This window comes from Talpa occidentalis, unplaced genomic scaffold (assembly GCF_014898055.3).
Source record: "Talpa occidentalis isolate TD23 unplaced genomic scaffold, MPIMG_talOcc4v2.1 talOcc4.11, whole genome shotgun sequence".
NCBI lineage: Eukaryota > Metazoa > Chordata > Mammalia > Eulipotyphla > Talpidae > Talpa > Talpa occidentalis.
Genome location: NW_023601104.1, coordinates 26395289 through 26421708, shown reverse-complemented (window position 1 = coordinate 26421708; position 26420 = coordinate 26395289). Strand labels below are relative to the sequence as shown.

The following is a 26420-nucleotide window of genomic DNA, read 5'->3' as shown; positions in this document are numbered from 1 at the left end:
TTATTTATTTATTTATTTATTTGTTTTTTAAAGATTTATTTATGTATGCATACAAGAGCTGGGGTATAGGCCAGAGGTGTAGGGGGTGAGAGGATTCACCAGAGACAGATTGGGGAACAGAACAGGCAGATTGACTGAAATACCCTGCTGAGGGGAGCAGCAGGCGAGTCAGGAGAGGTCTGATGTGCTATGTGGGTTTCTCCCTGGCTGGCCGGGGGATCGAACTTGTGCTGCACTGGCTGTGGACAGCTTCATAGGTTGCATCCTAACCCCTTGCGCCACCAGGGAGGCCCCCTTTGGAGCTTTTAAAAAATAATTTTTTGGTTCCTCAGCCCAACCTCTGAATCTGAACCTTTGATGACGTGTCTGCAGAATCAATTCAGCGTGCAATTGGTATACGTATATTATAATGCACACTTACATTAAAATACCCCTCTTTACACAGTGGAAGCATTCTATGTATGATATTCTGCATTGTGCTTCCCCCTCGATAATCTGCTGATCTTTTCATATGAGTGTATATAGATTGACCTCATTTTTGTAATAGCTATATAATAATCAGTTGTTGAAACATGTAATGTCTGGACTGTTAGTATTTGTTTAGATTGTTTCCATTCCTTTACTATTATAGTAAGCCTCCTTTTTATACTTGTGTTAGTATAATTAGGATAAGTTCTTATAAGTAAAGGATATATATTATTGTTTTTTACCTTGATGATAGTCATGTGCCACCTAATGTTGGGGATGTTTTTGAAAAAATGTGTGAGTAGGCAGTTTCATTATATGAACACTATAGAGTATAAATACACAAACCTAGATGGTATAGTCTGCTACACACATAGGCTATATGGTATTGTCTTTTGGGACCACTGTCATATATGACGTTTGTTATTTACTGAAATGTCATTAAGTGACACAAGACTGTATTGCCAGATTACTATTAAAAACATTAAATAAGTGCTTTGTTGATTCCATCAAATGAATAGATAGGTTCATGTAAAAGTAAACATAAGTTGTGGTAAAGAGACAATTTCAAAAATGTTTCAATGAGTTAATTTCAGAGGAAACATCTCTCCAAAGTACCTAATTGTAATGTCTTTTCTGATATCAGCTATAGAAGGTCAAGACAATAAGAATAGAGACTTTATGAATGTGCATCTGCGGGTACTTTTTAAAAGCTATTTCTGTTATTTAACTTGTATCATTTCTTGCAGATGACTAATTTCTTAAAAAAATTATTAAATCATCGCTTTTATTTATTTGAATCAAAGAATGCCTAAAAATTCTAGTGTGCTGGTGTTTAGTGAACATGTATCTTTTTAAAAACAAATTTTGCCATGGACTTTTATCTCAGCCTTCATCTTTCCAGATGAAAAATTTCTGATATAATCTTCATCCTGCCATTAATAATTTATCCTTCATCCTTCTTAATAATTTTAATGGTTCTTTTCTAGTCTGCTCTTCAGTATATCCCAATGTGGGATGTAGTTTGGATTATGTGTGGGAGAGGACATCTTGCTGGCAATTGGGTACATCTAACTTCTAAAGGTTTTTTCTTAGACTATAGATTTCTGTACCCATGAAACAGTAGTATAGTTGAACTCTTAGTATAGAAAAAGGGTAGACACAAGGTGTGTTTCTAGCCTTTTGTGCCAACCTTAAGTTCTGTTAGAGTAAGAAATGGATTTTCAGACTATTAACTTAAAATTGTTTTCTTGATGGAAAAACTAGGAAGAATGTAAAATTTTTATTGTTGCTGATTTTCTATTTTTTTGTGTTTTCTGAGATATTTTGGGAAAATAATGATAACTTTTAATTATGCTTTTTCCACAAAAAGAGGTTTTTATTCAACTTGTATCCCTTGACCTGGGGTGAACACTTACCTTTTTTTAAATTTAAGTTTCTGGTTGTAGTTACCTATAATTGAGTTTTAAGCCAACAGGGAGAAAGCTTCAACTTGCAAAAGATTATGAGAAATTTTAACATGTTTAATTAAAAAAAAGTAAATTGTATTCAGAGGATGTAGAGTAGACTTTAGATGGAGTCTTTAGGCCCCATTTCCAAATATTTTAAAGAAACTACTGAAACCAGTAGACAATATAAGAAACTAAGTTTGAATTCAGCCTTTTTTTTTTAATTAGAAACTTTAGGTAAAAAGAAGAAAATGGGTAGTTAACAAAATGAAGAGGAAAAACTTCAAACCATCAACAGAAATAAAATATAATGCTGTAAATGTGGATAGAGAAACCCTGTCAGATGCTTTTGGCTTACACCCTGATGAAGATTTTGACAGCACTGCACATGGAAATGATCTTGATGTGCTGCCATTTCATTCTTTGCTGAATGTAGCCAATTTAAACTGCTAGAATTTCTTGACATTCCCACTCTGACATATCTGAGTCAGCATCTTGTTGCTGCAGCAGCTTAATTAAATTTGCCAGTTTGTGCCACAAGGACAGACATGTTCTCATATTCAGAGAGACAGCTGTGAAGCAGTATTGTTAAGAGATGCGGACACAATACCGTTAGGTTTGAATAACTCTCACGACATTTTCTAGTGAGAAATCAATTTGCTGTAATACATTTCTCCCAAGATCAGCAGTTAATATTCATTTTGTTAACCTAAAATATGCTTATTTTCATACAGTTATTGGAGAAACTTTAGTGGCTAAGTATGTCTTCTTTCATCTGTATTATTTTCAAAGTCAGCCTAAGCATCCTTATTTTAATTTCCAAAATTCTTTTTTTAAAGATTTATTTATGCATACAAGAACTAGGGTACAAACCAGAGGTGCAGGGGGTGGGAGGACAATGAGAGGATTCAGGTGGATTGACTGAAATACACTGCTGAAGGGAGCAGCAGCAAGACAGGCGAGGTCTGATGCGCCATGTGGGTCAGCTCCATGGCCAGGGATCGAACTTGTGCTGCAGTGGCTGTGGATAGCTTCATAGTGCTGAAACTTAACCCTTGGAACCACCAGGGAGGCCCCAATATCCAAAATTCTTTTCCCACTCACTCACTAACTCCCTTGATTGATTTTTTTACCCATAGTTTAGCTCTAAGAGAGTGTCGTGAAGCTCCTGCTTTATTTTGGTATCTATATCCTTTTCTAACAATTTTGGAATTTTTGCCATATTCTAGTATAGACAAATGAGTGGTATTTCTGGATGAGGCTTAGTGTATCCTTTGTCCAACACAGACCTAGCTAGATAATTCTCACTCTTATCAGGCTGAAGCCTTCTGCTTTTAATAACAGATATTTGTAAGAAATAAAACTCTTCCTTTGCTAGCCTGAATTGAAATTCATAGATATTAACCACATATCAAATACTTAAGAACTTTAATGTCCTAGATATATAAGTGTGAAAAAAAGGAAAATAGTGTATGTTATAATTTGTATGTTATTATGTATTTACATATATACCATTGCAACATGCAGCAGAAGATAAATGAAGTAGTCAGGTAAATCAGCTAAAATAAATAAAGTTGGATTTCAGAGAAGATAAAGTGTACCGTAAGAAAGTCCTGGGAAAAACAAAAGAGAATAAAATGTATTGTTAAGATAATAACAGACCAGACTTACTTGTGGAAGATAAAAGAAAGCCTGAAGGGACCTTTGAATATCATAAAGGTCACTAACATTTAGCACAGGCATGTAGTATTCTTCACTCTAAGTGCCTTTAATTCTCTGCCTCTTTAATGACAAACCAGATGCAGCCATAGGTTTCTAAAAATCCCTGAGGGAACTGATACTGTCAATAGTAAGAAATGCTGCTTTGGCTATTTCTCTTCCTCTTTTTTTCTCTTAATCCTTCATCTCAGTGTCTTTAGGATTCTCCTCAGTCACCTATTCAGTATTTCCATGTAGTCACATGTATTGATGTATTTATATATCTGTATCTGTCTCTATCTGTCTACCACTTTTCATTCTTTTCCACTCATCTTACCTACTTGATCATAAATAATCTTAGATAGTGGTGAATGTATCATGCTTAATGTTGGCTGTAGCTCTAATACTCAAATAGGGAGGTGTGTGGTAGTCACTTAGAGTCATTTAGTAAATATTAATGAATGGAGAAATGAAGTGTGAATCAGCAGATTTGCATCCTTATCATTAGTTTCTCATTCTCTTGGATTATCGTGTAATTTTGAATCAAATAGGGACCAATTACTGTGGTGAAAATTAGAGCTGTAGAGATTTAAGAATGTCATTTTTGTATGTATAGACTTTATGTAAAAATACAGATGACAGCTGACTAGGAAGAATAGAGGCAGGTTATGAACACGATAAGAAATTTGCATTATACATTAATTGGGGTGACAAAGTGATTATAAAAAGTTGGGAATAGCATTTTATGAACAAGTATGATATCAGGATATCTAGCTCCTCACCATTTTCTTCTCTAGTGTATTGCATTATGGGTAAGCCAAGATTTTTCTTTTACATTCACAGAAGGCATAAAGGCATTTCTAATGACTGAGCTTTGTACATAAGTGATAGGGGATTATACAACTTTTTCAAAGCCACTCTTGCTTCCATAAAATAAAGCGCACAGTGTTGGAATTTTCTTTTTCATTCTCGAGATAGTAAAGCACAGGAAACCAGACTAGATTGTCAGTGACTTTGTTAACTTCGAGTTTGTGATCCCATCATATCCTGTTAGTAACTTTTGCTCACTATTAACTGATACATCTTATGAAGAATTTAAGCATTAAAAAACAACTTGCATTGTAATAAAATATAAACATGAAATACCTGCATATATAATGGACAAGAATGATTTACCCCTTTAATAAAGGGGAAAAACTTGCAAATTAAATAACTTGTCTAAGGATAATGTCTCTTCTCTGTCAGATAATAGAAGGTAAGCTTGTAATGTGAACTTATCCTACATAATACTTAATTTACACCAAATGACTAAACATCAAAATGCAGGTGGCAGAGTTAGATAATAATCCAGAATTCACTGTGTTAATCATGCTATATTATCCCTGGTGATTGAGACTCATGAAGTTCCATGATAGTAATCTTCATGTGAAAAGCACATATTTGTAAATTGTATTTTTTTTTCCAGACGTATAGGAGAAAATTTGAATATCTCAGCAAGTTCTGTAGAAAATGAACCGGCAGTTAGTTCAGCAACTCAAGCAAAGGAAAAAGTTAAAACCACAATTGGAATGGTCCTTCTTCCAAAACCAAGAGTTCCTTATCCTCGTTTCTCTCGTTTCTCACAGAGAGAGCAGAGGAATTATGTGGAATTATTGGCTAAATATGCCAAAATGCCTGCAAATTCTAAAGCTATTGGAATAAATAAAAATGACTACTTACAATATTTGGTATGTATTCTGTTCTTTAGCATCAGTAAAATATATTAAAAATCAGGAAATACTTTAAATTTGCTTTTTACTTGTAGGTGCAATCATATTAACAAAAATGAAAAATTTAAGGAGCTTAATGGAGCCTTGATGCATTAATTCTTTTGTTGCTTCTATCACAATATAGGCATTTTGCTCTAGTTTTGAGCAGTTTTACTCCAGTTAGTCTTAAAGTGCTAGCAATAGGACTTTGCATAATTTACCGGAGCAATTTTAAGTTGTCTATTCCTTAAAGTTTTGAAGTTCTCAGTTATATAAATGATGCTATGCTGAACATCTTGGTTGCAAACTCTGTTCATGTGTATGTTTGCTCTCTAAAGATAAATTCTTAAAAATAGAACAGCTTAATCAAAACTTACACTTTTTAAGGGTTTCATCTGCAATTATACATGTGTAAACTGTTGTGTAAAAAATTTTAGCCAATCTGTTCATACCACTGTTGTATGAAAACTTTTTAAAATATCTTCATTAATACTAGAATTACCTCTTTTGCCTTTAATTTGGTATGGGAAGAATGGTAATTTCTTGTTTTCATTAGTTTCATTTACAGTGATGACTAATGAAAATAAATATTTTCCAAGTGTTTATAAGCTATTTCTATTTCCTCTTTTCTATTTGCCCATATTTCCACTGTGGTTTTAGTCTAATTGTATAATAATTAAAAGTATTTTATAAAGTAGGCTTATTCTTGACCATGTATTGTAACATTAGTCATTTACTTTTCTGTTTTTGTGGAACTTGTCATTGTTATGTAGTAATTTTAAGTTTTTCTTTGTGGTTTCTATTTTGGATATGATACTAATGATTCTCTGAGTCCAAATTATAAAAGCAGTGATTGTGTTTTAACCAAGCTTCCTATTCTAAGACATCTACTTTTTAAAAATTCAGGATATGAAAAAACACGTGAATGAAGAAGTTACTGAATTCCTCAAGTTTTTGCAGAATTCTGCAAAGAAATGTGCACAGGATTATAATATGCTATCTGATGATGCCCGTCTCTTCACAGAGGTAAAAAAAAAAAAAAAAAAAAGTCACATTTACATAAACTACAAAGTAAATAGGCAATAACAGCATTCTAAAATGTGTGATGATTCTGTAAAAAATATACGAAAATGTCAGTATTACCAATTCAGAGACCAAATTGTATGTAAGTTCTTTATTCACCGTGTATTTAAGTATTAGAAATGCACTACAAAATCATGTGCTATAGCTATTCATATTTATTTTCTTTTACTGCTTCAACTAAGTATTTGAGAATTAAATTTTACACACTTGGGTGCTTTGGTCTGATGTCCTGATCTCCTTTGTGAAAGAATATGTGTTTAAGCAACTATCCGGGCCCTTAAATCTGACAGATCCTATCGAATTTAGTCACATAAATTTGTATTTATTATCTTCATGGTACTCTGCCCCCACATTTCAACCATGAGTTCTTGAATCATTCATGTCAATTTAATAGTAAAGCATGTAAATTATTCTACCTTGTATCCTACCATCATTCAGTGGGCGTGGGAGAAATTTAGACTACTTACATAGTAACTGTTAATTTATATTTTATAGTAGTGTTCATCTACAAACACCAACTTCACTCTGAAAATTTTTTAAATCTTTAAAACCTGTCACCATGCACAATGTATTACATTTAACACCTCTGAATGTAAAATGCTTACTATGTTTTGTGTGTCTGTTACCACGATTAAAAACAATATGTAGTCACTATAAATTGGGAAGCTCAGACAGTATTACTTATGTGCTAAAAAAATAAATCTGCAAAGTAAAATTCTGTTTGTTAATATGAACCAGAAGGATGGTATTTTTAAGTTAAAGGAAGAATTCTGTTTTTATTTTCTCTGAACATAAATATGATATACTCAAATAGTGTGTCATTTTTCTGTAAGGAAGAGGAACTGGTAGCTGTTGCTGTTTTAATAATGCCTTTGAAATGACCCAGAGTGATGATTCTAAGACATAAATCAAATCCCTTCATTCCACTGGTTTAAAATGATTTTGTGTGTTGCTCAGTAAGAGACAGCCTTTACAAAGTTCTACAGTGGACTACATGATCACTCCTGCCCCATCCTGCTTTATCTTGTTCTCAGCTCATACCAGCCTATTGGCCTCTGTGTTTCTTGAATATACCAAACCTGGTCCTCTTGTAAGGTCTTTGGCTAGTCCCACCTTTCTGGCAAACTGTTCCCCATATATCTGCATAGATTAGTTCCTTGATTTCTTTTTTATTCAGATGTTAACTATAATGAGGGTGATTCTCATTACCCTGTTAAAAATATTGTCACCCTCTGTATTAACCTCACCATAGTTTTTTTGTTTTTTATTGTCTTTCTCCACAGCACCTATGTGTTAGTACTATTTTCTCACTGCTGGGTTTCCAACGACTAGAATAATGCCTGACACACAATAAGTGTGCAATTTAATTATCTGTTTAGTAGATATAAATATGCTTATTAACAAAGTTCATTATTAGGTAGCCAATACTTAGAATTAAGTCTTGTTTTTTAGCCAGACTAACTTGGCGGCACATTTTATCTAATTTACATTTTATATCACTACTCCAGAGGCTCACTAATATTTTTCTAAATTTTTTCTTACTGTTTAAAAAATTTTAAGAAATATACCTACTGGGGGGCTTCCTGGGTGGCACAAGGGGTTAAGTTGCAGCACTATGAAGCCATCAGTAGCTACTGTAGCACCACATGAGTTCAATCCCCAGCCTGCAGGGGGCTGACCCACATGGTGCAGCAGACCTCTCCTATCTCACCTGCTGCTCCCCTTAGCAGTGTATTTCAGTAGATCTGCCTGTTCTGTTCCCCGCTCTTGTCTCTGGTGAATCCTCTCGCCCCCTACCTCTGGCCTGTATCCCAGAAGGCTCTATGTCCCCTCCCAGATAATTACATTCTCCCTCCTTGAAGAGATAATCTCTTTCCCTTTGTTGCTAAGTCTCATGCCTTTGAGGGGTGGGGGTGAGGAGGCGGAGTTCTTCAACTTCTCTTTTACCTGTTTTTGAATTTTATTTGAACAGAATTCCTTTGTGTCTTCTTTCACTCAGTATTATGTTAGATTCATAACTCAGTACCACAAGACTGTCCCCACTTCAGACACCAGTTGCAAAGCCTGGGTTTTCACCTCTACTTCTGACTGACTGACTGTAAGTTGAAGGTCCCCATGACTTCCTGCTCTGGTTCCTTATTTTTTTTCCTCAATATTTATTTGTGCACACAAGAACTAGGGTACAGGCCAGAGGTGCGGGATGGTGAGAGGATTCACCAGAGACAGAGTGGTGAACAGAACAGGCAAATCTACTGAAATACACTGCTGAAGGGAGCAGCAGGCGAGACAGGAGACCTCTGCTGCACCATGTGGTTTAGCTCCCTGGCCTGGGATCAAACTTGTGCTGCAGTGGCTGCAATAGCTTCATAGGCCCTGGTTCCTTAGTTTGCTGGAATACCTTGTAGAACTCAGGAAAGTGCTTTGCTATTTCCAGTTTATTTTAAATACAATACAGGAATTGCCAAATGCGAGACAGATGCATAGAATAAGGTATATGAGGGAATCCCATCATTTAGGGCTTTATTATGAAGGTTTCATTTTATAGGTGTGTTTGTTAACTTACTGGCTTTTGGTGTTTGGCTGAATCTTTAGTCCCCACTCTTCCTAGAGGTCAGAAAGTGGGATGGAAAGTTCCAACTTTTTAATATGCCTTAGAATGGCAGCTTTCTTTCTGGCTGCCATCTCTTATCCTGAAGCTCTCTAGGGGACACCAGTCATGGCATTAGCATGTAAACACACTGCTGCCATTCAGGAGACTCAAGGTTGTAGGAGCTATATATCAGGAAACAGGCAAAGACCAAAATGTTTCTTTTTGTTTCAAACCCCTTAAACAGGAACTTAGGTTCCCCTGTCCTCTCAGCTCATGCTGCCACTGTTATACTTTATATCTGTGAATTTGTCTATCCTGGTTACTCCCATATAAGTGGAATCATAAATAATTGTCTTTCTGTGACTGGTTTATTTATTTTACTTAGCATAATATTTTCAAGACTCATCCATGTTGTGCTATCTTCCATTTTAAGATTGGATAATAGACTTAACCATTTGTTAAATGTATTGTAAGTATATTGTTGGGCCACAAAAGAAATTCTGCCCCTCTTGGTTCTTCTCAGGCTGGATAAGTCATCAAACCAATATTGGGAAGGTTAGCAAAGCAAAAGTCAAGTGAATAACACATGTATGGAGAATTTATAGAGTCATAAATTCTGAAGATCATGGAGCATATCAGGAATGTTTATCCTGCATTTAGGGACCTGTGGTGTTAAGAGCAAGAAGAGGACTCAACATGCCAGCCAAAAAGAGGGTTATCTCATCTTTACTCTGAGAGTAAAGATTAGATTGTTAAATAGAGAGGATATGTTTATTGTTAAACCTGGAGCTAGATGACAACCAATCCCGAAACCCTTTCTTTTCAGTCATAAAAGAAGAAGCAGTGTTTGCTTCTCTGATTAGGTAAAGGGCAGAAACTTAGAATCTCATGATCCTTCTTTGACTAGGGAAGAGTGAATGACCTAGTCAAGGATAGAAGCTTCTCCTCAGATTCAAGCTATTTCACTGCTTTAAAATGCTCTGCATGCCAGACTGGGAAGTCTTGAGGACACCAGTTGTGAGAATATTGGAGTAGTATGATGAGGGCACCATCAATATGGACATGGCTTATCCATTTATCCATAGATGACATGTAGGTTGCTTTTGCCTGTTGGCTATTGTGAATAATACTGCTATGAACATGGGTGTGTGATATATGTTCAAATCTCTGTTTTTTAAGGCTTAAATATAGGAGTCTTGCTTTTAACTCCCCACCTTGTTTAGAACTGGTTGAGTCATTGCACTCAAGCTACCTCATATTTCATGGGTTTTCTTCCTACTTGCTGATCCTATTTCTCCTCATGTTAGGTATTTGGGGTTTATTTATTTATAGTCTTTGAAGATTTTCTTTGTTTTTTACCAAGCCCCAGAAATAGATAAAAATATTAGTTGTGCTTTATTCAGAATCTAGTATTACTTGGATAGGAGTGCTCTTCAAGGTATCTACTTTACCATACTGCCACAAGACCTGTCTATTAAGTTTTTAACTTTCAAAACATATATAATACCATATTTTTCCCTCTGGACCAAAATAAAATTTAGGGACCACAGCCATATCCACTTTCTTTGTAATGGTAAATATGCACTGTGTACATGAGTGTATTTTTGGTGTGTTTAACTCTCAAGATATTTTCATTCGTAAGGATGTTTGACAGAGAACAGCCTGACCACCTTTATCCATTCTTAACTTTTTCAAAGATAAGTTACTAAGAATTTTTTATTAATATCAAGTAATACCTTTAATCCTATATAATATATCTTAAGTGGAGTGTAAAACTGACTTTTTTTTCTTTCTGTACTATCATTACTAAATTAGGTGAACTTCCTTTAAAAGCCCTATAATATTCAGCAGTTTGACCAAGAAAGATATGCCTATAAATACCTAATCAGAATAGTTTGTCACATGGTTTTCATATGTTGCTTTCCTTTGCATATTCAAATTCTTGAAACGATTGCTATAGACAGGAATTTGAGGGGAGCAAGTTATCTAATACTATAAATGAAGAGCAAAAATACTGTGTAGGTATAAATTGGCAGATGATTAGGGTTTTTAAAACTTTACCATATTGACCTACGTCTGCCTTAGCTAAAAGTAATATCTTGAATTAACCATCAAGGTTAGTATTGAAAAGAGGTGATGAGGGGCCTCCCCGGTGGTGCAGCGGTTGAGCGCTGGATTGCGAAGCTGCCCGCAGCCTCTGCAGCGCTGCTTCGATCCCCGGCAGCTCCCTGGGCTGCCACCGGAGGAGGGTCCCACCTGGCGCACAGACCTCTCCTGCTGCCCGCTGCTCCCCTCAGCAGTGTACTTCGGTCCTTCCGCCTGCTCTGCTCCCCGCTCTGGCTCTGGCAAATTCTCTCACCTTCCCTCGCTTCTGACTGTACCCAGTGCTTGTATGAATGAATGAATGAATGAATGAATGAATGAATGAATGAAAAAAAAAAAGGTGATGAAGCCAGAAAGCTAGCCCACATGGCGCAGCAGACCTCTCCTGTCTCACCCGCTGCTCCCCTCAGCAATGTATTTCAGTAGATCTGCCTGTTCTGCTCTCCCCTCTGTCTCTGATGAATCCTCTCACCCTCGCCCCTGCACCTCTGGCGTACACCCACAGATGTCTGCATAAATAAATGAAAATAAATCTTGTCTGCATAAATAAATTAATATCTTTAAAAAATAAAAAGTCAAGGAAGGTAAAAAATATGAAAGGTAGTAGGGAGTGAGGACTAAAGAAAGGAATATGAAACTATAAATGAAAATATAAACTGGAGTCAAGTTAGAAATTTATATTTTTGACACATTTTATCAATGTCTTAAGAGAAAGGGGATGATGAATAGGATGTGCTTATTACTCAGAGCTTTTGTGATCTAAAGTATATTCAGATTAAATTCACTGACATAAGAAAAAATGGGTTTCTTACAAGATAAAATGTGTATGTGTATGTGTATTTTAATTAACCACCCTTTACCCCCACTCCAAGAAAAAGCTGCTCTGCTTCTCTGAATATATGTTATCACAGTGGCATTTATTCTGATTTGGTAAAGCTGTGAATTTTGTTACCTTACTGATTAGATATTCTATTAGATCACCAATATTTTGAAAGTAGAGAGAAAGAACACTGCATATCCTATTATTTGAATTAGTTATTTCTGATTTATAATTTGACTGTAAATTAGAATGATTTCATTAATTCATTGTGCTTAGATTCTTTAGGGTACTAAACTTATCTATTTCTAATTATGTTATTGCTTTTATCGCACTTAAGTGTTTTAAAATTTCACATATTTGACAGTTTCCTAAAATAGTATATATCAAATAATATAAAATATGTGTTTTCTCTAATTTTAAATTTTAATACAGTTGCTAATTTTAGTATTACTAGTTATCAGTATTTTAGGAAATTAGATTAAAAAGAATTGTTACAAAAAATTAAGGATTATACCTGGATCACTGTGTTATTTGGCATGAATAATTATATAGTCACATGTAACTAAGTTATTTTTGTTGTATCACTAGAAATGTATATTGTATATAAATTTCTCTTCATTTTAATTTCTTAGCAAATTTTAAGAGCTTGTGTTGAACAAGTGAAAAAGTATCCAGAATTCTATACTCTCCATGAAGTCACCAGTTTAATGGGATTCTTTCCATTCAGAATAGAGATGGGATTAAAGTTAGAAAAAACTCTTCTTGCTTTGGTAAGATTTATAGTATGGTTTATCTGAAATTTTATCTGTATTTCACAGACATTATTTTATGCTTGTTAAATTTTGAACAATGTGACTAACTTAAAATATACTATATAAATGTGTGTCACTTTTTAAAATTACATAAGTACCCATATTGTTTATAAAAATGCCACTACCAACTTTGTTGATTTTCTTTTTTTGGTTCCCATCTTTCTTAATATTTCTGAATACAAGCAATAGCTCTTTTTATTTTAAGGGATTTAAGTCACAATCTTATTGGAAGTAAGCATGGGAAGAGAGGATATTTTTAGAGCTTGAAATTTTAGAGAAAATTCCATGGCACCTTTATTTTGGATCATTTCTTTAAAAGAATATATGGTGGTTGTCAAGCATAAACATGAATGTCTTGGCTTAAGGAGGCTCTAAATTTAACATTTGTACTTAGAAGAATTTTAGATTAATAAGAGTTTCATGTGATGAAAGGATACTTTTCTTAGGGTTAAAAGCATCATGATTTTTGCAATAAAACTTTTATTTTTCTTATTTAGGGCAGTGTGAAATATGTGAAAACAGTATTTCCATCAATGCCTGCAAAGTTGCAGCTCTCAAAAGATAACATGTCTGCTCTCGAAACACCAGAGCAAATAGCTGCAGCTATGCATTATGTAAGTACAAAGGTGATTTTGGATGGTCCTAAGTAATCTTCTGTACCTCATGAAATACGTATAACCTGATGTTCTAAAGTCCTCTTCCTGAATTTCTCTCTTCTTATTATTACTTTATTAAATTCATTTAATAAGTACAATGAAGTAACAAGTTATATGTTGTTTTTCAGGATATTAGCAAAGATCCAAATGCAGAGAAACTTGTTTCAAGGTACCACCCTCAGATAGCTCTAACTAGCCAATCATTATTTACCTTATTAAATAATCATGGACCTAACTACAAGGAGCAGTGGGAAATTCCAGTGTGTGTTCAAGTAATACCTGTTGCAGGTTTGTGATATAACTTGTCAAGTAATACCTCAAAAAAAAGTTTAAATGTTCTATTTCAGCTGTTTAAATATAGTGGTGATTTGACAAATCCAAAAATCTAGTCTTACTTTAAGGAGAATATACATTTGACATTTATATTCAGTAGGACTTTTTAATGTATAGCACCACCATAGAATTGACACTCACTTGGGGAGGTGATAAAGAAATAATTATGGTGTAGGGTGGCCAAAATATACATGAAAATGATGAAGTTTCACTGCAATGAAAGGAATAATGTACTTTTTTGGACATTCCTAAATGGTGAGTTCCCGGAACTTATTTACGTGCCTGTTACTAAAATTCAGAATTAAATTAGGTCTGTATTTACAAGTGTGGAATAGTCTCTCCTTTGACAGTAAAATGAATATTTGCACATAAATTCCTCTGTGCAGGTTCCCCATACTGTTTTTGTTTATAACTAATAATTTCATATCTGCAGGAATTAATATTATTGTATGTAGCAACATAATTACCATAAATGAAAGACTATGTCAACTGAAACAAAACTATAAATTAAGAGTTAAATGTAATATATTCTTGGGTGGTACATATTTTCATCACTTTTTGAAAGTATAATCCTGTACTTTCAATCCTATAAGAACTAATAAGGACAATAAAAGTATAACAGTGAAAGACAGGAAATCCTTTCAAAAATTTATTAGAACAGGGATGAATCTATAGGGAATTAGTGAAATAAGTCAGAGAAAGGCAAACACCATATGATTTCACTCATATGTGGTATATAGAAAAAACAAACAGATGAGCTAAATAAAGGAAAATAAGCTTTTGGACTGAAAGACCAATTAAGGGTTACCAGAAAGGAAGAGGAGAAGGGTGAATAAGTTAGGAAAAGGGAAGCAATAGTATTGTGAAGGACAAAATTGGACTTGTAGTATTGAATTCATTGTAGTATTCATGTAATATGCATGCTGATTCCCAATGATAGAATGTGCCTGAAATTTATATAGTGTTATATGCAATGTTACTTAAATAAAAATAATTTTTAGAAAGAGAATTTTCTTGCTAGTGAGATTCTCATGTCCTTACATCTTTACAGAATTTTAAAGATCTTCTAGTTAAGGATGGCAAATATATGGGAACATGTGCTATTGCTCTATCTTAATTTTATTTAGTGATCCTCTTGTTATACATCCCTTTTTATTTTAATATGTAACTACTGGAAATTAACCACATCCTTTCTTCTTTTCTGTCTTAAGGTTCAAAACCAGTTAAAGTAATTTATATTAATTCACCACTTCCCCAAAAGAAAATGACAATGAGAGAGAGAAATCAAATCTTCCATGAAATTCCATTAAAATTCATGATGTCCAAAAGCACATCAGTTCCAGTCTCTGCGGTGTTTATGGATAAACCTGAAGAGTACATAACTGAAATGGATGTATGTAGTGTTTTCTTGTTTTTCTTAAGGGGATATACCTGTTTGTGCTTTAGAAACACAAAGTTTTATTGCAAATCACTAAATCTAGTAATTAAAAATAACCTTTAGATTTAAACTTAACAATGAACCCTAGGTTGAGCACGAATTTAGGCAACTAATTTAACCTTTCTTGACCTCAGTTTTATCTTTTTATTTAATAAAATGCGATAATACCTAACTCACAAGTTTAAGGATTAAATTTGATATTACATATATTATATTGATATTGATGTGAAACACTGAGTATAGATTGTACATACTAAAACCAGTGGTGGTAGTAATTGTGGTAGTACTTTTAATTGGTCTCATTCATATTCAAGGAGTTTTTAAGTATGAAAAGGAACAGATGAGTTTGTTCAGTGCAAACAATATTAGACCAGACTTTTTAATACTTTTCAATATACTCAGTAGCTATTACATAAGGCAGGTTACATAATTTCTTCCCTCTATAAATGTGTATTATGATATTAACTAGCTTTGAGGATTGTTCAGGTATAAATGAATTTATATATGTGAAACATTTAGAACAATGCTTGGCATTCCATAAATATTAAGTTCTATTTTGTTAACTTTTATTTAAAAGTATTTTTCATGATAATTAAGACATTATTTATAAAAAACTTCATTCTTTCTACAAATATTTATTGAACAAATACTGTTCTGTGCATTGAGAATAAAGCAGTAAACAAAAATAAAATCACTTTTCTCCTGGAGCTTACTTTAATGGCAGTGTGTGCAGATAATTAGTAAAATAATAGCAAGAAAGCATATGCTGTATAGGTTAAAGCGGGGGGGGGGGGGAATGGGGATGGGTCTATTTCACATTCATGATCAAGAAGGCTTTTCCCCCAATAATAGGAAATATGAACAGACTCGAAAAAAGTGAGAGAGAAAGTTTTTAAATGAATAGAAAAATGTTTTTCTAATGTATATTTAAAAGCTCATAAAGATACTGGGCTTTTGTCTTTCATATCTATTTGTATGTTTTTCTCTGTCATTGGCCTTTTAGCATATCTTGTGATGTATATGTTGTAAAGCACTTCCAATTTCTCTTAAGTTTTCTCTTTTTACACTTTTCCATCTGCCTAAAATTTAAATCGGTAGTAGGTTAATGTTTAGAAATAGTGTCATGAAGAAACATGAACTTAAAGACAGAATAATTTCTTCTTGTCACGACAGAACAGATAATTGTACTTCCCTCATTACTGAAAACAGCTACAGAAGTTGGAAAAGTATATAAATTTATTCTTGAGAATCCTCAAATGGCTAGCCAACATAGTGAGAAAGTATAGGTTTGAGATATTAGAGAAGATCAGAATTCATGGAGGTAAGGCTGTCACATTTTGCCCTTGATGGGTTTACCAGTTATGAGAAGGCAACAGGAAATGAACTCTGTGTTTTGGCAGCATTGCAGGACTATTGGGACAAAGTCAGTTGTCCACCAAGGATTTCAGTGCCTCAGGGCTGCACTGTAGGAGGAAGGCTCACTAGAGATAAATCAGCTTTCTTAGAGATTATAGCCTGAATTTTCAGATCTTGAACTTGAAATCATACTCTTTCAGATTTCTGGTTTCTCTAGATATCTAGTAAAGGCAAATAAAAATAATTCTTGGAGGAACATAATGACATTTTGATCCTTAAATTATTTCTCTGACTTTTAAAATACGGCATCCAGAAAGCACTGAAAGATAACTTGACACATATATAGGAAACTGGATACTGTGAGCAAGAACCATCAGAAATAGTGACCAAAACTATAACACATAAAATTAAGTCTTAGAATTGCCAGTCATAGACTATAAGCCAATTCTTTTTAGCTATATGACACTCAGTGAAGAAATTAATGTTATGCTTGAAAAATTTTTTTCTGCTTAATGTTTACTTCACAAATGAAGTATATTGAATGCTTAATAGTAAGAAACCTTTATGAATTTTACTCCCTAAGTATAGTATAAATGGGCATAAATTTCTTGAAGATTTGTAGAACTGAAGGAGACTGGATAGGTGGGTTGTATGCCAGATCCATTTTAGCGTTTTGAGAATCCCTATACAGCTTTCCATAGTAGCTAGACTAGTTTACATTCCCACCAGCACTGTAAGAGCATTCCTTTTTGTCCACATCCTTGCCAGTACTTGTTTCTAGGTTTTTTGATGTAAGCCATTCTCACTGGTATGAGGTGGTATCTTACTGTGATTTTTGATATGCATTTTCCTGATATCAAGTGATGATGAACATTTTTTCATATGCCTGTTGGCCATTTCATGCCTGAAAATTTTAATGAGGAACTAGAACTTTAAAAAAAGCTGCAGTTTTTAAAAAAGAAGCTAGGAAATTTAAAACTCAAAAGTATATTGTAAGTGCACCTTAAGATCCTGGAAATATATTTATTAGCACATTAGATAATGCTGAAAATAGAATAAAATGGAAGATGGTTTGAAAATACTATAATGAAACACAGACAACAAAAATAAAGTATGGAGACTAACGCAAGAAATGTAAAGATAAATGTAAAGTTGAGAATGGTATAGCTGCATACAGAATAGTGGTATGAAAGAGGTGATATGACCAAACCAATACTTGAAAACCAAATAAATACATAAATAATAATCTTAAAGACCCCCAGATAAACAAAATAAAGGTGCATTGCCTATATAGAACTGAGAGTTAGACTGACAAATAACTTCTCAATGACAATGAAAGCCAGAAAACACTGAAACACTGTATTAAGAGAAAATAACCTACTTAGTAAAATTTTCTAATCAGTGAAGATGTCCTTAAACAATGAAAAGTTAATAATATTTGAGAAGTTAATGATAAAAATTAATAATCTTTTAAGGTAAAAGTTGAGTTTGCTAACAGCAAACCCCTTTTCATGAATGTTCTTCAGACAAAAGGGAAATAATCTCAAATGGAGAGGACAGTGAAAATGGAAGAAAGAATGAGGAATAACACAAGTGAACATGATATAGATAGGCTCTAATTTATAGGTGCATGTATGGGAACTCAGGAAGTTAAGAGTTCTGAGATGCCCAAGCCTTAAGAACTCTAGAAGTCCTCCACTTAGGAAAAATCATTTTTGGTATTGTCCCTGTTGAGCAGAACAAAGACTTAATTAAAGGAGGGCCTCCCCTGTGGCGCAGCAGTTGAGCTCTGGGTTGCGAAGCTGCCCTCAGCCTCTGCAGCGCCAGTTTGATCCCCGGCCACCTGGCGAGGGTCCCACATGGCGCGCAGACCTCTCCTGCCGCCCGCTGCTCCTCTCAGCAGTGTACTTCGTCCGTCCGCCTGTTCTGTTCCCTGCTGTCTCTGGTGAATTCTCTCACCCTCCGCGCTTCTGAGTGTACCGGTGCTTATATAAATAGATAAATCTTTTAAAAAAAAGAAAGAAAAGTACTGCCAAAAAATTTTCAACTGCATCTAGTGACCAGATTGTTAGTAATGATAGTTATTGTGAGCACATTAAATTGTATAATAAAACAAATAAGTAGTTATGTTAAGAACCAAGAAATTCAGCGTAAAAGAAATGCCAAAGACATTAAATAAAAACTCTAAAATAATAATGAAATTGTATCAAAAAGATGTCTAAACCAACTTGAAGGAATTCCCATTGGTTGGAGATGTGTCCGTTTGACCATGACAAAAAATGACTGCAATGAATTAAAACATGATATATGTGAAAAGTATCATTCATAATGATACTTGAAAAAGGTATATAACTAGTTGTTTGGAGGATGCTGGCACGTAAAGCCTAAATTTTGAAAACTGATTAAAAAATCTAGTATTTGTCTTGACTTTCCAGTAAAAACTGTATTTCAGGGTAACAGTAGGATATGACCATCACCATTTTGCAGCTCCTAATGTAATAATGAATCTAAGCAATAATCATCATTTGATTATCAGGTACTAAAATCATTAGAAGATCGATGAGGAATTTTATAATGGGTTGGTTAATGATGACACACAAATCAGTGTATGAATTGTAATATCACAAGGAGAGCGATATCAGACATCATTAGCCTCTTGATTGAAGTGGAATTACACAGTACCACATACAACATTCAGGTTAAAAAAACAGAAGTGTACCTGAATCTGATGAAACTGCTAAATCATCTTAATAGTAAATTCAAGAAATAGAAGGATGTGTTAAGAAACATCATAGAGACACAGATTTTAAAATCCAGAATGGAATAATTTAAAGGATAACTACTCTGATTTCTTCTATGAATATCTAGTGACTATGAGAGTTAATAGAATGTAGGGGGGATACATTTGACAAATTAAAGAAATTGAGAAACTTAACCAAATATAGAATCTTGATTGGACCCTGATACCAGTAAACAATTGTAAAAAGACATAAGGCTGAAAGTTTTAACATTGATTAGATATTTTATGACACTAAGTAATTGTTTTTATTGAAGTAATTAGTGATGTGATTGTTTTATTGAAGAATTCTTATACCCCAATATTATACCCCAATATATTAAAGTATCTATTGATTGGTGATGTCTCGAAATAATTTAGGTATTTGTATCTGAGTTTTTTTTCTGTTGGGAATAAAAGCATTACCTTTAATTCATTAACTTTTGACTTTAAATCTATTTTATTATGATTATTTTGGTTTTTTCATAGCTCTTATTGTTCAAATACTGTGAATAATTCTTCTGATTTTTAATGTGTAATGTTTCAGGTTTTGTTGCTTTTAAAGTATTTGTAATTATCTTAACTTCTTTTATCCATTAATTTAGGGTAGTTTTTAATTCCACATGCTTAGTTCATTGTTGGTTTAAATTTTTCTTAATGATTTCTGACTATTTCCTTCTAAACAGAAAGCAAGATCCTAGCATATTCTGCTTTGTGATATATTGATGGTTTTTTTATTTTTGTTCTTTTGTGTATTAACTTTATAGTCTGTCTTTGGAAATGCCCCTTGGATTCTTGGGAGGGAAAAGGTATCTTTATAATGTATTCATGTTTTTAATCATCCACATATTTTTGTTTCGATTATGTAATATACTTTCTATGTTGATATTTATTTTTACTTAGAGACTGTGTATTCTTGACCAAATACAGTTGGTCATTTGTCAAATTTTCCTTTTTTTTCTTGGTTTCAACTGTGTATTTTGACAATGTTGTTTGCATGTCACAATTCAAGGCCAGACCATTTTGTTCTTCTCAATTTCATTTTTCAACAAAGATTTCTTTTTCTACCTAATGCTTTTTACATGAAATCTGCTTTGTCTCACACTGATACTGCTACTCTTTCTCTATTTCTTGATGGCCCATTGTTTCATTTCTTCTTTGTGGTCCTGACTATTTTTTCATTAATGGAAATTGCTCTAGGGTTGTAGTAATTGCAAATATTTCCTTTTCCTGTACTAGTACAATTTGGGAATTTGTCTGTGTCTCAGCAATATTACAATGAGAAGTTAACATTAGATTAGTTGCCAGTAGTGTGTTACCATATTCAGTAAGAACCTTTCAGAGCCATTAGACTTTTCTTTTTGCATTCAAAGAGCATAAACTGTATATGTGATGGGTAAGGACATTAAGAGATAGATTAAGGGTGGTCTGGAATTTTTGTTAATTGTTTGCCGATGTATTTTCTTAAGATGTCTTATGAAGTTAATGAAAACCGAAAAATTGAACCCCTTGAAAATTTGGATCTGGATTTTGATGATGATGTCACAGAACTTGAAACTTTTGGAGTAACCACTACCAAACCTTCAAAGTCACCAACTTCAACAAGCACGTCTACAGTGCCCAACACAACAAATACTCCCACAGCACCCAGTGCAGCAACACCCATGGCACCAATTGCACCGGACATTTCTGCTCATTCTAGAAGTTTATCTCACATTCTAATGGAACAGTTGCAAAAGGAGAAACAGTTGGTGACTGGTATGGATGGCAGCCCAGAAGAGTACAGAAATAAAGATGATCAGGGATGTGTTCCAAGTAATGAAAAGGTATCAAATTCTGACAAATCTTTGAAGCAGAATAGTGACTTGAAAGCATCTGAGAACTTAGAGCTAGAAAGTCCTATGGAAATCGAAACCTGTAATGAAAATATGACTACTGATATGGTTCTAGAGAACACAGGCAATTCAAAGGATAAGACTGTTGGATCAGAAGCAGATAAAACTGAAGATGTAATGTGTAATAGTGATACAGATGAAGACTGTTTAATCATTGATACTGAGTGTCAAAGTAGTAGTAATGGAAAGACAGCCGACGTGGATTCCAATATAAGTTCTGAGCCAGCTAACCCAATTTCTTCCTCAGGACAGGCTTCTGTAGGAAACCAGAATAATACTAGTAGTTCTGAAGAGTCGTGTGTTTTAAAAAAACCAATCAAACGAGTATATAAAAAATTTGATCCAGTTGGAGAAATTTTAAAAATGCAGGATGAACTCTTAAAGCCCATTTCCAGAAAAGTGCCTGAATTGCCCTTAATGAATTTAGAAAATTCTAAAGAACCTCCTGTTTCTGAGCAACCCTCTGCTGCTTCAGATACCTCTAGTTGGCCAAGATCTATATGGCCTTCTGCATTTCATAGGCCAAAAGGAAGTAAGTACCTTTTTATAGGGAATTTTTATATTTACTGTTTTTTGCCTACTCTTTGTCCTCAGGTTTTTCTTCTCTCACTTCTTCTTTATTTTAACCTATTTTATCATCTTAATGATATTCGTTTTTCTATCTACTGATCAATATTTCAACTTCAGGATCTTCTCTGTGTACCTAGAGGTATATGGATTTTGTAACCAGTATTTACTGTGTATAGTGGTTACTAAATTATAATTAATGTGTTTCACCAAACTGATGGAGAAATGTATCAATGTTAGTCTAAAATGTATGTATTCTTTGTGTTAAGCTACAGTTTAGTTCTTTTTCATTTTGTGAAATAGTTATAAAGCTGCACCTCAGTACAGCCTCAGTAAGGAATAACATTACTTTTTTTCCCTTTTATTAATTTTAAAGTTTTTTACACTGTTCATATTTTTACAGTATTTGATTTTTCCCCTCAGGTGTAGTCCTCGTAAATATTCCACCACCACAGCACCTATGATCCATCACCATAGTCCCTTGTGTTCTTCCTACTCCTGTTTTGATTCCTTTTCCTCCGCCTCCCCTCCTTTAAGCCTCACATCTATAGTTTCCCACAAGTTTTGTCTTTTTGTTTTTTGACCCTATGTTTGGTTTCCCTATATTCCTCCTGTAAGTGATAACATCTGATATTTTTCTTTTTCCTTCTCACTTACTTCACTGAACATAATCCTTTCCAGCTCCATACATAAGTTTATCTTTTTTGATTTCTGAGTAGTATTCCATTGTGTGTATATACCACATCTTGATCCAGTCATCTGTTTTTGAAAATTTAGGTTGTTTCCATGTCGTAGCTATTGTAAATAGTGCTGTAATGAACATAGGAGTAGAGGTTTCCTCTTGAATTACTTTTTAAAGCTTTTTCAGAAGCTGTCTCACTAATTCATGCTTTATCTAGAGTTATTGAAGGTGTAAGCAAACCTTAAAGCTTTGATTTTAGCTATTGGTGCAGAAGCATTAAAAGCAAAATGGTAATAGAGCGATGGTCAGCCGAGAGGAAATAGAATGGTACAGTTGGTAGAAGTTTAAAAATAGATCATCAAATTGTTTAATCTTAATTTGTGATATATGGGTAAAGGGCAAATGTGTTGTTAAATAAAAATGAGAAATATATTTATTTTTAAAGGATTGCCATATGAACTTCAGGACTATGTTGAAGATACTTCAGAATATGTAGCTCCTCAGGAAGGAAATTTTGTTTACAAGTTATTTAGCCTGCAAGACCTGTTGTTACTTGTGCGATGCAGTGTCGAAAGGATAGAGACCAGACCGCGCTCTAAAAAACGGAAGAAAATCAGAAGAGTAAGTTCTTACTTGGGGAGTTAGGATGTGGTAGCATAATTAGACAGCAAATATTTAACATGCACTTTTAATGAAGTTTTATTGATTATCATGATAGTGTTTCCTGTAAAATACTGAAAACATTTCTAGTAAGAGAAAATGTTTTGTTAGTCGTAAACGCCAATAACATTCTTATATAGAATAATGTAAACTTCATTGAAAACAATACCATCATGGATTTGGTCTTGATTTGATTGGCACGTACATTCTTCCTTTCTCTTCAGTTTAGATCTCCATTATGACATAAGAACTTTTTTTCTCTTACTTTGGGATCTTCTTGACTCAATTTAGAAGTCAATTAGAAATTTAGAAATACACCTTTCTAATTGAGTATTGAGTATTTCTAAATACTTGAGTATTTCTAAATACTTGAGTATTTAGAATACTAAATACTTTAAAGTATTCTAAATACTTGAGTATTTCTAAATAATTGAGTATTTCTAAATGCTCAATTTAGAAATACACCTTTCAAAATTATGAAAGGTGTATTTTCACACATATTTGTTAAGTCTTCCCAGAATTGCTAGAAGACCAAATTGCTTCCTTCTTCACCCTGTCATTTATTTTGGCATTTGATACAACTATTTTCTTCAGTTAAAGTTTTTGCTACAATTTGAGTAATTGGTTTTTTTAAATAGTTTTTCATATTTGATATTTGAAGTTCTCTTTCAGATTAGTGTGGATTGTGTATTACTACTGGATTTTGATAAAATTTGTAAGAAATAGTGAATGTCTCCTTCAAAATTTTTCTCAACAAAATTTTTCTATTGCATACATTTATTGCTGTACAGTTCTGTTTTTTGTTTTTTTTTTTAAAGTTTTGACTGTCTTTGTCTCTTTGTCTTGTATCTAACATCTAGCTCAATAAGAATACAAAATCACCACCTTAGGCTGTCAGTGTGTTTTGGACTGGTTGATCAGGCAAATCAAGGATAATTGTTTTCCAGTGTTAATCTTTGTAGATCAAGTCCCTGACTTATACTTTCTTATATTTAGGAATAACTGGTGGGAAAAAGTGCCAGCCTTTCCAAACTGCTAATAATAGTGTTGAGAAACTATCATGGAAAATTCTAAAGTTAACCCATCAGGATCTAGGATGTATATACCTGTGTATATTCTGTCCACCAGACTCCAGTAGACTTGGCAAATATTTGCCTTGATTATGTTTTTTTTTTTTTAAAGATTTTATGTATGTAGAAAAACTGGGGTGCAGACCAGAGGTACAGAGGGTGGGAGGATTCACCAAAGACAGTGGGGAGCAGAGCAGGTAAACTGACTGAATACACTGCTGAGGGGAGCAGCGGGGGGCCAGACAGGAGAAGTCTGCTGTGGCATGTGGACTAGCTTCCAGACCAGGGATTGAACTTGTGCTCTAGTGGCTGTGGATAGCTTAATAGTGCTGAGACTTAACCCCTTGTGCCACCAAGGAGACCCCCTTGATTATGTTTTTATCCCTTGTTACATAGGAAAAATATGAATTAAATTATTTAATCCCTGTTTCTCGTAATTTGGTTTTCATTATTGGTTCAAATTTTAAATTAAAAACCAAATAAATAACTTGAAATTAAATGTATATGAGTATATGCTTTATAAGAGAAAGTCAAAAATTATGATATTGTAGGTTTCATATTAGTCTCCTCCCAGATAAATACTCTGTATTAAAAAGTTTTACTCTATTTGGTAATTTTTTCTAATCATCTGTATTTCACTGTGATCATTTTAATGACCATTGCATGAGCATCTTAAATACAAGTGGTGTCAGTGTTATGGATTGTATTTTCAAGATTTCCTTTATTTCTTGCTATCTAATTTATTTTGGGGCTAATCTTCTGAAAACATGTCAGAAACAGCTGAGCCCTACAGAATTTCTAAACAAGAACTTTATATTTCTCATTGTGTCAAACCCAGAAAAATAAGAAAATTTTTAGTGAATGCTTATCATATTTCATCTATCATTTTATGTAACAGTTTAGTACGCATGGTTTAAATCTCTAAGCAGAATGTATGCCCCCTAAGAATCATGTCCTATTTTTTTTTTAAAGATTTTATTTATGCAAACAAGAACTGGGGTGTAAGCCAGAGGTGCGGGGGGTGAGAGGATTCACCAGAGACACAGTGGGTGCTGGAACAGGCAGACTAACTGAAATACACTGCTGTGGGGAGCAGTGGGCGAGGCAGGGGAGGTCTGCTGCACCATGTGAGTTGCTCCATGGTGGGCCAGGGATCAAACTCGTGCTAGCAGTGGCTGGCGACAGCGCTCTCCTTAACCCCTGCACCATCAGGGAGGCCCCAGGAACCATGTCCTATTCATCTGGTTTTTCCTTATGTAGAAATCCAATAAGTAATTATTGAAAAAATAAGAAAGTTGAGGCACTAGTTTGAGAAATTTTAAAGTGGTGCTATTTAAACTCTAATTAGGTAAGAATGCATCCTGATTAATTTTCCTACTTAACAACCAACTTGTTTAGATAAAAACTTTTAAGTACTTGGAAGTCTCTTGAACCTCTAATGTGAAACACCTCATCTCTCTTTGTTTTTTCTTGGTTCTTCAATTCTTTGTTAATTGGAGCCGAGATTTTAGTTTCTTATATCATTTATCATTCATCAAAGCTCTGCTTAATAGGAGGAAAACTTAAAACAATAACCATTCTCATATAATGCAATGATATGAAGAGGGCCAATTTGGGGCATATGATGAAACTGGAACTTACTGAGTTCTACACTTAGTTGTGAAATCCAGACCATGTAATTTTAAATGATGTGATACTATCTGTTACTGTCTATCTCAGCTAAATTTTCCAAGAGCTTTGGTTCAAAAATTTAGCTTTGGTTTAAGTATTTAAAAATTTATGTTGTCGTTCAAAGGCCCTTCAGGAAAAAGGATCGTGAGGTGCTTGACTGTTAGAAAAGAATAGAACATACCCTAATGAGATCGGTGACAGGATATGAGCTATGAAATACCTGTTTAGAAATGTATGTAAAAGTTTAAAAGATTTATATGATAAGTTGGTAGTTAGAGAATGAAGAAAAGCTTTCCTGGGCCTCCCTGGTAGCACAGGGGTTAAAGTCTCAGTGCTATCAAGATGTGGCCAGCCAGACACTGCAGCCTGAGTTCAACTCCCAGCCAGGGAGCTAACCCACATGGCACAGCAGACCTCTCTTACCTTTCTCACTGCTCCCCTCAGCAGTGCATTTCAGTAGATCCATCTGCCCTCCCCAGTCTCTCTAGTGAATCCTCTCAACCCCACCCTGCACCTGTTGCCTATACCCCAGTTCTTGTATGCATAAAT

The 26420-nt window shown here is 34.1% G+C and overlaps 1 protein-coding gene across 7 annotated transcripts in view; it reads left to right on the top strand.

Annotated features, from left to right (window-relative positions):
- Positions 1-26420, top strand: part of ICE2 (interactor of little elongation complex ELL subunit 2) — a 69790-nt gene that overhangs the window by 4205 nt on the left and 39165 nt on the right. For 5 of the 7 annotated variants that reach the window (XR_008549077.1, XR_008549076.1, XR_008549075.1 and 2 more), the window contains exons 4-11: positions 5077-5338; positions 6266-6385; positions 12588-12725; positions 13265-13381; positions 13552-13711; positions 14968-15149; positions 20796-21753; positions 22916-23091. Coding sequence is in view for 4 of the 7 variants with exons in the window: in XM_037502613.2 (XP_037358510.1) it covers positions 5077-5338; positions 6266-6385; positions 12588-12725; positions 13265-13381; positions 13552-13711; positions 14968-15149; positions 20796-21753; positions 22916-23091 (2113 nt within the window). In the remaining 3 variants the exon portion in view is untranslated. The remainder of the gene's footprint in view (positions 1-5076; positions 5339-6265; positions 6386-12587; positions 12726-13264; positions 13382-13551; positions 13712-14967; positions 15150-20795; positions 21754-22915; positions 23092-26420) is intronic. The other 2 variants (XM_037502615.2, XM_054687739.1) reach the window with 2 other exon arrangements.